Source organism: Sapajus apella, unplaced genomic scaffold (genome assembly GCF_009761245.1).
Source record: "Sapajus apella isolate SASKATOON/1434 unplaced genomic scaffold, GSC_monkey_1.0 scaffold24, whole genome shotgun sequence".
Classification (NCBI taxonomy): Eukaryota; Metazoa; Chordata; class Mammalia; order Primates; family Cebidae; genus Sapajus; species Sapajus apella.
Window position 1 is genome coordinate 8,785,164 of NW_022436964.1, and position 13,054 is coordinate 8,798,217.

Sequence of the window (13,054 nt, forward strand, 5' to 3'; positions counted from 1 at the left end):
GAAGACTTCCTAGGGGAGGTTATAAGGAAATATGACTTTTCAAAGAAGGTCAGGAATTTTCTAGCTGGTTAAGGTGGGAGAGGAATATTCCAAGGAGAGTAAACAATATGTGCCCAAGGGCATGAGATAACAGATTCTTATCCTGGAGAACCCAGAAGCAATTCAGTACTATTAGAGCATAATGGAGAAACTGAAAAATAAGAAGGGGGCCAGGAAATTGAGGGTGATAAGTCCAGAGACAAAGCCAGTGGTCCTATGTGGGAAAGTTTTGAATGTTGTGATCAGTGTAGGTGACAGGGAGCCCGGAATGGAATGATCTGAGGAAACTTGGAAATTATCTTTGATAGCAGTGTAGAGGGTACACCAGGAGAAAAAGAGATGGAAGCTGAGCAGTACTTCAGGAGGAAGTATGAATGGTCTAGATGAGAAACGCTGAGGGCCTCATTGAGGCAGTGCTGATGAGGCTGAAAAACAGATTGGGTTGATTTTTAGGAGAGAAAATTCAGAATTGATAACACTAGCTTGGTCTTTAGGTGTAGGCAGATAAAAAGAAGAAAAAAATAGCACTCTTATTGTTGTGTATCTCATTTGGTAAAATGTAATGCTAACACATAAAAACATAAAAATGCTCAGGAATAGTTCTTTAATAAGTAAGTCTCTGTAGCATTATCTGGTCTTGATTTAATTTTATTTCCAATTTTAAAATTACTTTCTATTAACTGGAACCTCCCATGCTTTATTCAGCCTCTTGGTGTGTTTCCAGTCTACAAGGATTCTCTTAATATTTCCAAATGATTTGCAAGCGGAGAACTAAAAGGTGCCTTGTTTGCCAACCACATATTTATCTATATAGATAGTCATTGCGTAGTATTCAAAAGCCATCTGATAATAACGTTGCATGACTAAAAACAAAGAAGGAAAAATGTCAAACCTCAATACACAAGCATGAGCCTTCTTTCCATTGCAGGCCACACAGAGGAACACCACATTTTTTCTTTTTCTTTTTTTTTTTTTTTTTTTTTTAAGGCAGAGTCTCCCCCTGTCACCCAGGCTGGAGTGCAGTGGCGCAATCTCCGCTCACTGCAACCTCTGCTTCCCGGGTTCAAGTGATTCTTCTGCCTCAGCCTCCCAAGTAGCTGGTTCTACAGGCGCACACCACCATACCCAGCTACTTTTTGTATTTTTAGTAGAGACAGGGTTTCACCACATTGGCCAGGCTGTTCTCGAACTCCTGATGTCATGATCCACATGCCTCAGCCTCCCAAAGTACTGGGGTTACAGGTATGAGCCACCATGCCCAGCCCACAATTTTTCTTAGTATTGAAGTTAATTTCAACCTCATCCAATCTTTAACTGTGTATCATAAACACAGATTTTTTTTCATAGAAAACAATTTCCAGTCTACAGAAAGAAATGTGAAACTCAGTCTATCAGAGCTTTAGAATATCGAGGAAAATGAACACAGTATAAACAAAATTCCTTGTTTTTGTAAGCTAACTGCAATTACAGAGATGAGAAAGCCTTCCATTGATATGACAGCTATCGAGCATATATTTTTATGTTTCTAAGAATTGAAAAGAGAACTATCAGGGCTTCAGATACATTTTGAAAAGATAATGTTATTTTGAGACAGGGTCTTAGCTCTGTCACTCAGGCTGAAGTGCAGTAGCACAATCACAGCTCACTGCAGCCTTGACCTCCCAAGCTTAGGTGATCCTTCCACCTCAGCCCCCTGAGTAGCTGAGACTACAGGCACTTGTTACCATGCCTGGCTAATTTTTAAATTTTTTTGTAGACATGGGAGTCTCACTATGTTGCCCAAGGTTGATGTTGAGCTCCTGGGCTCAGGCAATTCTCCTGCCTTAGCCTCCCAAAGTGCTAGGATTACAGGCATGAGCCGCCACTCCTGGCAAGGAGATAATTTTAGTTAGTTATTTTTTGAGACAGAGTTTTGCTTTGTCACCCAGGCTGGAGTACATGGTGCCATCTCAGATCACTGCAACCTCCGCCTCCCGGGCTCAAGTGATTCGCCTGCCTCAGCCTCCTGAGTAGCTGGGATTATAGGTATGCACTACCACACCCACCTAATAATTGTATTTTTAGTAGAGATGGGGTTTTACCATGTTGGCCAGGCTAGTCTCAAACTCCTGACCTCAGGTGACCTGCCTGCCTCAGTCTCCCAAACTGCTGGGATTACAGGTATGAGTTACCTTGCTTGGCCAAGAAGATAATTGTAAATGATCACAATTTTTGGAGGCGTATCATGCATGTACATGATGCACATGATCTCTGAAGAGTGTTTTAAAGTCAGCAAAGTACAGCCTGTTGGCCAAATCTGACCCACCACCTGTTCTTGTAGTGCTGTGAACTAGAATAGTTTTTGCATTTTAAAATTTTTGAAAGGTTGAAAAAAATCAAAAGAATAAACTTATTATACGTGAAAATTATCTGAAATTCAAATTTCAGTGTTCATAAATAAGGTTTTATTGGAGTACAGCTCACCCATCCGTTGTGTACCAGCTGCATTCATGCTACAACAGCAGAGCTAAGTGCTTATGACAGAGACTTTCTGGCCAACAAAGCCTAATGTACTTACTAGCTGGCTCTTTCCAGAGACTGTCAACCCTGTTTTAAGAGCTTTCCTCTAAAGAAACACAAGCCTTTAGTAAACTGAAGACTTCTTCATAAAAATTTTCTATGTCAGTGATTACATATGATAAAAAAAAGAAAATGCATGAATTTAGTAAAGATAAAATTGATATTACAGATGAAAATCATAGGCATGCCTTTAATTATATTTAGGATGCTTATTTCCCACCTTATGTCAGTAGATAGTTATAAGAACACAAAGCTTTAGGGTGGCCATTATTTTTTCTTGCATCTTGATGAACTTTGCATGACCTTGGGCTGGCTACTTTTCTCTTGTAAGCCTCAGGTTTCCTACAAAAAAACAGAGTAATAGCCACACCAACCTCATGGGAGTACATTAAGTACCAAAGTGGGGAAGTGGGTTGTTTTTTTTTTTTAGAGGAATTACTTAGCTTGTTATCTGGTCGTAGGTGTGCAATAGATTATAATTATCATTCTCTGAAAATGTCACTTTCACTTTCTGGTGCTCCACTCAGTACTGCCTGTAAGGTCTGCTTTGACAAGGAAATCTGTTAGATCCTGCCACACCATCATTTTGCATAGCAAGAGCCCCTCTCTGTGTTACAATCTGGAGAAAAACTGTCCTCAGGTACATGAATCCAAGAACACGCTTGACAAAAGAGTGGAAAAAGGGAAGCCTAGGAGGTCTAGAAACAAAAATCTAAGTGGTGAGCCGTGCTGGAAGGCTGGCCGGCAGCCAGAGTACAGCTTGTGAGCAGCATATTGGGATTTTTGTTTTCTATGTTAGACTCTATTCCAGCTCTTTCTATGGAGAGTCCATGGTTTTGTGATGGGTTGTTGATGAAGGAAAGCTCTATATTTTTTTTAGAGTGGATGAAGTATTTGTCATTTTATTCCATTTTATTTTAACACTGCCATTTTTCTTTTATTATGCAATGTCTTAACAGCTGATGTCTCCCAGGCGAAAATTACTCAGAAAATCATGAGGGTGTGTTTCCTGGAAACTATGATTTCTTTCTCACTGGGCTTGCCCTGACTGTCTCCCTCCTGGGCCTACTCTGCCTTTAGAATCCTTCTGACTGTGGATTCCTGTGGAGGAACTAGGGCCTGGTGACCTCCTGGCTCCTCAGCTATGATGCAACTTCTCTTTTCTTCTCTTATCTCAAGTAGGTCCTGAGCAGCCCAGCAGAGGTGATCTCTTCTTCTCATCAGGGGTGGTCTGGATTCAATTGATAAGAATCCTCTTTTCTTGGCCCTTACAAAACAAATCTCTGCCTAGAGACAGCTAAAGGGGAGAAAAATACCTGCAAACCAACAACTCCTTTGTACCCCCATTAAGTACAGAAAATTAGATAAAGAAAAATCAGAATACCAGGAGGCAGCAGACACCTCCACAATGCAGCTTGGAAATAAAATTTCTATAATTCTGCTCTCCTTCTATTTTTTTTAATCACATAGAAGAGTTTGCACAAATCTCATTTGTTTTCACTTCCTGCATTTTTTGTGTCTTGACATATTATTTTGAGGAAAATACTCTGAATTTTATCCTTGCTCCTCAATTATGGTTGAATAGGAACTGTTAATTGAGTTTAGTCATTCAAAGGAAGAACAAAGTATTTCATCATTCTTACATATTTTGGTTGGACTCGTGATTAAAGAAGACAAATAGAGACACTGACACATCAGCCTGGTATGTGGATAAAACCAAAAACAGTGATGCTCACAGGCATGCCTGAGAGTGGAATAATGGTGAGCGGGGGCAGGGGCTGTTTACTGGTAGGAGTAACTCTCATCATCATATTCCAGCTCATCTTCATCATCATCATCCAGCAGCCCGTACTTAAATTTCCGGTAGACTGTGCCATCCTGGCCCATGTACACGATGTCATCGTCGTCATCCTCATCATAGTCCCGATCCCTGTACTCAATCACCTGATCCTCTTCAAAGCTGGTGCTCTCCCTATAGCTGCTCTTATAGGAGGAGTAAGACTTGTTGGGGTCGGCCAGCTTTTCATAGCCGGCCTTTTCTGTTGCCTGGACTCGGCCACGTGATTTCCTCCACACAACCACAGCTGCCCCGATCAGAAGGGCCAGCATCACGGAGGAAGTGATGAACAGAGCTGTCTTGAAGTGCTCAGCTGCAGGCCCAACCTTGCTTGTTTGAAGGATGCATTCTTCTGTTGGAAGAAGTCCCCAAAGGAAGAGGCAAGAGGGAAAAGGTGGAAGAAATAGAATAGAGAGAATTAGTTTCTGAGCTAGAATTTCACCTTTATTTTAAAAATCGAAAATGCTAGAATCACTGTCTCTGATTTTCCTTTGTTTAATTTTAATTTTATTTTTTTGTAGAGACAGTGTCTCCTTACGGTGCCCTGGCTGGTCTCAGACTCTTGGGCTCAAGAGATCCTCCCACCTTGGCCACCCAAAGTGCTGGGATTACAAACGTGAGCCACTGTACCTGGCCTGTCTCTGATTTTCCTAGAAGGCACACTGTATAAAATTGGAGTGTGTACCCCCTGAGAATCCTAGTCTATGTCTGATGAAGCCAATAAATCCTTCTAGAAAGGTCAGTTTCCCATTCAAAGGGAGTTCCCTTATCCCTGTATCTCATAGGTCAGCCACCAAGTGTCCAACCTTATCAACTGATTCTTCTCTTTCCCTCTTAAGAAAATATTTCATCTTGGACCAAGCTTTAGTTATTACTAAATGCTCTATTTTATTTCCCGATTCCAACTTCTTTTCTAAGACTTGTGTCTTCTCCCAAGCTACCTTAAGCTGGGGCCAGCCTGACTGTCCCACCACTTAAGGGCAAGAGCAGATAATTTATAAAACTACCGACTTTGAGAGCCATATGGGGCCTTCACAATTACTTAGCCCAATTTGTTGTTTGACATTTGAGGAAACTAAAGTCCACTGAGAGAAAGTGAATTGTCACACTGTCAGAGACAAGACCTTGTTTATGGAGCAATCAGAATTCAGATCCAGGAATCCTAGCTCCATGCTACAGTCTGAAGACATTAGGACAGAAGGCTCTGACAACTGTTCTTTGGCTTCCTGGAGTTTTGTGCTCCTAGCATGGTAGAAAAAGAAGTACCATCTTTAAATCCTATCAACTTGAATTATAGGCAGTTTTTTTCTCTCATTATTAAGAGTTTTTTGTTTGTTTGAGATGGAGTCTCGCTCTGTCGCCCAGGCTGGAGTGTAGTAGCACAATATTTCGGCTCATTGCCACCTCTGTCTCCCAAGCTCAAGCAATTCTCATGTGTTAGCCTCCTGAGTAGCTGGGACTACAGGTGCATACCACCTTGTCTCGCTAATTTTTGTATTTTTAGTAGAAATGGGTTTCACCATATTGGCCAGGTTGGTCTCACACTCCTGACCTTAGGTGATCCATCTGCCTTGGCCTCCCAAAGTGCTGGGATTATAGGCATGAGCCACCTTACCCAGCAATTATTAAGAGTTTGGAAATCCAGAGCTCTGACCCCTGTCATCCATCAGCCTCTGTTTTGATGCATTGATTGAGAATATGGAGTTACCAAAACTGCCTCACAGAAGGAAAGATTCAACTATAACTTTAGTGATGAGGATGAGCTCATTTGTCTTTCTATTTTTTTTTTTCTGTTCTTTAACTCACCACATGGGAGTTTGAAAGAACCAGAGGGAAAAAACTGTCAGGCCATGTTGGATGTACAAGCTGAAATCCACAGTAGGTTTTCCATAAATATTTGTTGAGCCCCTTGGGTCTCCCTTGTTCAGGGGTTACTTTCATGAGAGATTCTAGGTACGTTCTACACACTAAATAAATGAATATAACACTGCTGCAAGGTGCAATGATTTTTGTTTATTAAATATTGACCAATGAGATCTGATTCATCATGACTATTTTTCTTTTTTGCTAGTGCTAAGCAAGTTTTCTATTTTATCATAATTCTCATAGGATTTTACCTATCAAGCCGAGCTGCTTCTTCTAAAGTAACAGACCTACCATTATTACATTAAACATTAGTAAGTTCAGCACAAAATTCTTCCCTGGAGAAAACATTAAAGCATTGGAGAGATTGATAAGCAATCTGTGTGTGGTACTGTGAGATAAATACTGTCTGAAGCAGTAGAATCAATATAAAAATCCTTTCGAGGTTGTTTCAGTTACGAGGGTGCCATATGCAATCATGCCTTGCTTACTATTCTCCATCCCAGGTCTGCAGAGTCAGGGTTAGCCTTTGTGATACGGTTTCTTTGAGGGGGTAGAGTGTCTCTGTAAAGAAGGATAAGGTAATCAAGAGCATTTAGACTTTGCAGATTGCTGCAGGTGTCTCATCAAGAGCCTCAGGGGCACCAGGAAAGCTGACAAGATAGTTCTTAGTTGGAACAGGCTTTCACAAACTCTGCGCGCAGCATGCACAAACTTCTGGTTTCATTTAAAGGTGTTAATGTTATGAGGGTTATTATTCTTAGCTGACATAGGATGGATATTAGGCAATCAGACCCTCAACGTAGGTGTGTATGAAGAAAAGAGAAAACCAGATGCTCAAAGGGGTAGGAAAGCTAAAAGAAGGAAAATGTTTTTGGAGAGATGATACTTAAAACCCAATTGAGAATGCTGATCAAAAATAAAAAAGAAATGGCTGGTAGCAGTTATGGGTCTGGGGTTTTCTTAACTTACAAATGGACAGACTCACAAATATGGCATCTCTTTTTGTCGGTGAATGTTACTTCCGAACCCCAAGGAAATTATCTACTTCTGGTATAGAAAGTATATTTTAAGAATATATGTTTCTTTTTTGAGAAGAAATCTCTCAGTCTGAGATCTTTCTAAGTTTGTGACCAATGAGAATCAAGTACCCACACGGATGGGGTTAGATGTGGAGACAGCTGAAGGACTGGAAATTGGTAAAGGGAGTTTTACTTCTTATCCTTCAAGAAAAATTCATTTCTCAAATGTCATCAGTCTCTAATGAGAAGTCTAGGTTTGGGCTGACTTTCATGGAATGATCCTTCAACAGAATCAAGATAATATTGACATCAGCTTCCTTGATAGTTGATTCTTTTCCTTTTTTCCCCAGGAGGGAAGAATGAAAAAAGGAACAAAGTAAATTCATAAAGATAAAATGCTAGCTCTACTTGAGTAGAGCTAGTCTTGGAGGCAAGCAGAGAATTTAATTCCAGATGAGCCATTTTTTTTTTAACAAAAATTGAGATGGCATCTTGCTCTGTCATCCAGGCTGAACTGCAGTGGTGCAATCTCAGTTCACTGCAATCTCTGCCTCCTGGGCTGAAGAGATCCTCTCACTCAGCCTTCCGAGTAACTGGGATTACAGGCATGAACCACCATGCCCAGCTAATTTTTGTATTTTTAGTAGAGATGGGGTTTCTCCAAGTTTCCCAGGCTGGTCTGAAGCTCCTAGACTCAAGCGATCTGCCCACCCTACACTCTCAAAATGCTAGGATGTGTACAGGCATGAACTCTCGAAGTACAGGCGTGAACCACCACACCCAGTCCCCAGATGAAACTTATTATTGGTGTCGACTTGGGCATGCAAATCCAATTCTTTGAGCCTCAGTCTCCTCATCTGTAAAGTGGGACTGATAATCTCTACTTGTGAAGTGAGACAATGGGCATGAAGTTTCAAGTACAGTAGGCCCATAGTAAGCACTCAATAAAAAGGTAGCCATATTGATTCTCCTGAACTTCCCATCCTCCCTCCCTCCGTTCCCATTGGCTTCCTGAGCACATGCCCTTCCTCTATATGCTGCTCTTGTTCTCCCCTCACCCATGGTGTCCTGGCAGTCACAGCAGTCCTGGGCACTGGTGGAATCAGAGGTGTTGCAGCAGTGGAGGCAGCGGCTGTCGTCCATGTGTAGCGCCAGGTTAGCAGGGCACAAGGTGCAGTTCTTGGCTCCTGGTCCCTTGCATTCCATGCAACTCTCATGGCATTTTTCACAGTTAAATTTCTTTCCCTGTTAAGAGCAATCAAGAGGTTCCTTTTGAGTGCAGAGGTATTAACAAGGCACTGGAGTTTCCAGATGGCATTTATCTTGTCTCCATAAGGAGGGTGGTGTGTGGGGGACAGCAGAAGGATGGTGTGTTCTGAGCCCATTTTAACTGTGCTGGGTGAAAGAACCAACTGTCTGTGATGGGGTGGAATCATGGCTGGGCCCTGCCCTTTGAGATCTGCTAATAACAGTGGGAGAACAGATGTCTAGAACACTTTGGGTTAGGAACTGACAGCTCATGTTCTCAAGGACAGCTCAGGTCAAGGACTAGTTTCATCTGGCCTACAGTATTGACTTTCCGTTTAAAATATTTTGCATTCATTTCCCACATCTCAAAAGTGGGGTATTTCACATGTAAATTCGTTCCTAATTTCTCTTTAGAAACTAGAAGACCTGTCAGCACTGGATTCATCACTCCCATGTGGCAATGGCCCTGATTTTCACTCTTCTATTTGACACAATCCCCAGCACTTGCTCTTTTGTCACCAACATGTAGGTGATACATCAATTTCCACTTTCCTTCAAGCTTCAAGCTTATGTTGTGGTTTTCCTTGACCCGGCATGTATGTTAGTGACCTGCTTGGCCTCTGTGCTTATTGGATTCTTGTAGTCTGGCTCCAGAATAATATATGTTGTGGCTCTGTAGCTCAAGTAGTTAAATCTCTATGGGAAGAAAGTAGAGAGATGAGAAGAAAGTGGCTTCCTTCCCGACAAGTTATTCCTTGACTGGCACTGGAAATGTGGGTTAGGGAAGATTAATTCCTATTTTACTTCTGTAACTTGGAAGTATGGTATGATAGAAAAAGAAGGACTATAAATTGCTTTTATTGAGCACCTTGGCATGTTTCAGGCACTGCTAAGGTGCTTTCTCAGTTGTATTATCTCGTCGAATCCTGTATCTCATGTATTATCACGTCCTTCAGGTTTAATCCCAGCTTTGTTACTTACCGCTCATATAATCTTTCTTTTTTCTGAGACAGGGTCTCACTTTTTTGCCAAGGCTGGAGTGCACTGGTGTGATTGGGTTCAAGCAATACTCCTGCCTCAGCCCAGCAAACAGCTGGGACTACAAGTGTGTGCCACCATGCGTGGTTAATTTTTGTTTAAGATGGGGTTTCACCATATTGGCCAGTCTGGTCTCAAACTCCTGACCTCATGATCTGCCCGCCTAGGCCCTCCAAAGTGCTGATGTGAGCCACTGTGCCTGGTGTGAGCTACTGTGCCTGGCTGGTAGAAGATTTTAAAATATTAAACAGACACTATTTCTATAATATGAGAATTTTGGGACTTTTTGATTGCCCCAAATGACATGCAGGAACTAAGCTCATGTTCCTCTCTAGAGAGAGCAGAAGGCCCCGCACCCCCAGCCCTTCATACCACTCCCACTCTGTATTCTCCAACAAGACATTCCGAGGTGCAGATCCCTCCCATGAGGTGGTAACTCCACACGCAGGTTAGGCAATTCAACGCTCCTTTTCCTGAAAGAAAAAACGCTTTAAGTTATGATATTGACCTTAGATTTCAACCTCTGTCTTTGTTCCGGAACACTTAAAAACAAGGAATATGTCAAGCAAATTGAAGAAGAAGGATGAATTGATTGACAATCTGAAAAAGAAAGAAGTCTCCCACACAAAGTAAAAATTATATAATTAGTTCAATCGATGTAGATTCTCAGTCTGAAAATTGAGGATTTAGGGATGACAGATCTTTTATTACAGCAAGAGAAAAGATTTTCAGAGAGTGAGAAATCATGTAGAAAGTGTATAAAACCGTTATTCGTCCTTCTGTTTATCGCTTAGCTAGTGTGGAGGATGTTACTAGCTGTTTGGATGATTGCAATACTCAGTGCGTAAATCATGAATAGACAATTTCTAATTGAGAAATAACACTGAACTTGGCACTTAAAATGCTAGGGCTGAAAGGATTTAGCAGGTCATTTTGTTTGGCGGTTCTTAATTTTCGGGTCATGATGATGGTGATAGATTCCTTTGAAATTCTCTTGAAAGCTGTAAGTTCTCTTCTCAGAAATTTGACATTTATTTCTTATTTATTTTTCATTTTAAAAATATTAAGAAATGAAAGCTAAGGCCCAGACATGTAATGTCACCTATCCAGGGTTATATAGGTGGTGGTCAAGACTCAGATTCAAGTTTGCTGACTTATAACCTCTTGATCTTTCTTTCTTTTTTGTTTTGTTTTATTTTTTGAGATGGAGCCTCTTTATGTTGCCCAGGCTGTTCTCAAACTCCCGGTCTCAAGGAATCCTCTTGCCTCAGCCTCCAAGTAGCTGGGATTACAGATGTGTGCAATTGCTCCTTGCTGAGGTGCTCTTTCTACCACACCATTTACTTTATCACATGAGCCACCAAATAGAGGAGGAGATCTGAATCTATAGCCCCTGTTTCCTATGGAGGCAATACTCTTCTCTTCTAATTCAGACACCCCAAAAAGGACAGGCCCAAACATTTCTTCTATGCAGGTATCAAGGGATAATAACTTCTGGAAAGTTTGGGGACAGGAGACCTAAATCTAGCTCATTCCGTTAGGAATTCCTGAGCATTTTGCTGATAATTTTCAAATGGGAGCATCAGATTAATGGGCATAGAATATGCCTGGTATTGTAAGTGGGAACTTGATATAGGTCTTCCCATCAGAACAATCCTGTAAAGGGTGGTTTTTGAACTTGAAGTAGAACCATGAATCTGTCCTTGACATTCACAATGTAGTTAAATTACTTTTCATGGCCGATCTGTGAGCTCAATCATTTATAATGTTTCTGTGGAAAAATAAATTCTGAGCTCTAACAACAGCTTAGAGAATAAACACCTTTACCACTGAACTGCTTCTTAGGTTGGAAGCTGCCTGTAGTGATATAAATTCAAAACCACTTTACTTTTACCTTAGCTCTAGCTTCGTACAGAATTTCCTGTATGTTCTGGAACATTATTGTGGTCACTGATGGAAGAATCAATCTTCTCTTATTTCCATTCTTCCTTTTTCCCATTCTACATTTTTCTAAAATATAGCTTAGATGTCTTACTTCAGTTTTTAACATAAAAGAGAGTTTTTTTTTTTTTTTTTTCAATGACGAGAAATTAAGGGTAGACACATGCTCTCACTTTAATGTGGAATCTAAAACAATTGAACTCATAGAAGTAGAGAATAGAATGGTGGTTACTGGAGGCTGGGGGGACTGGGGAGATGGTGGTCAAAGGTTATAAGGTTCTAGTCAGACAGGAAGAATATGTTTTTGGAATCTATTATATCTCGTGATTATACTTAATAATGTACTTTAAAAATTGGTAAGAGTAAATTTCAGATGTTCTTATCACAAAAATGAGTAAGTATTTGAGGTGACGAACTCATGTTTTTTTTTCTCCAATTGCCTTCACAGGAAACAGAGGCTGTAAATTTGGACCTCCTCTATCTGGTGGCTAAGGCAGATAGTGTGGTAGAAAGAGCACCTCAGCAGGGCACAATTGCACACATCTGTAATCCTAGGCTGTTGCCCAGGCTATATTGCAATGGTGTAATCATGGCTCACTGCAGCCTCGACCCCCTGGGATCAGGTGATCCTCCTACCTCAGCCTCCTGAGTAGCTGGGACTATAGGTGTACATACCATACCCAGCTAATATATATTATTTATTTTTATTTTTACTTTTGAGACAGATTCTTGCTTTGTTACCCAGGCTGGTACAGTGGTGTGATCTGGACTCACTGCAACCTCTGTCTACCAGGTTCAAGCAATTAGCCTGCCTCAGCCTCCCGAGTAGGAGGGACTACAGGCATGCACCACATCTGGCTAATTTTTTGTATTTTCAGTAGAGGTGAGGTTTCACCATGTTGGCTAGCTGGTCTCGAGCTCCTGACCACAAGTGATCCTCCTGCCTTGGCCTCCCAAAGTGCTGGGATTACAGGCATGAGCCACTGAGCCTGGCCACATTTTGTTTATTTTTTTGTAGAGATGAGGTCTTACTATGCTGCCCAGGCTGGTCTCAAATTCCTGACCTCAAGTGATCCATCTACCTTGGCCTCCCAAAGTGCTGGGATTACAGGTGTGAGCCACTGTGCCTGGCCTGATGTACATGTTAATTAGCTTGACTTAATTATTCCACATTGTATATACATAGATCATGACATCGATTTGTACCCTATAAATATATATAATTATAATTTGTCAATTTACAATAAAATAAAGTAAGAGTAGAAAACACTAAAAGAGGGAGAACAGGCCATAGCTAGGTTAGGTCACAAAATTCCTACATTAACGTTGGTTAAATTTTTTTTTTTTTTTTTTTTTTTTTGAGACAAAATTTTACTCTCGTTAGTAGAGATGGGGTTTCACCATGTTGGCCAGGCTGGTCTCGAACACCTGACCTCAGGTGATCCACCCACCTCAGCCTCCCAAAGTGCTGAGATTACACGTGTGAGCCACCGTGCCTGGACACGGT

The 13,054-nt window shown here is 41.2% G+C and overlaps 1 protein-coding gene across 2 annotated transcripts in view; it reads right to left on the bottom strand.

Annotated features, from left to right (window-relative positions):
* Window positions 1–2,460: 2,460 nt before the first annotated feature.
* PCSK5 (proprotein convertase subtilisin/kexin type 5) overlaps window positions 2,461–13,054 on the bottom strand; it is a 463,699-nt gene continuing 453,105 nt past the window's right edge. For both annotated transcript variants that reach the window (XM_032290888.1, XM_032290887.1), the window contains 3 exons: window positions 9,979–10,079; window positions 8,379–8,565; window positions 2,461–4,787 (listed from right to left, as the gene is read on the bottom strand). In XM_032290888.1, the coding sequence (XP_032146779.1) occupies window positions 4,381–4,787; window positions 8,379–8,565; window positions 9,979–10,079 (695 nt within the window). In that variant the 3' untranslated portion in view covers window positions 2,461–4,380. The remainder of the gene's footprint in view (window positions 4,788–8,378; window positions 8,566–9,978; window positions 10,080–13,054) is intronic.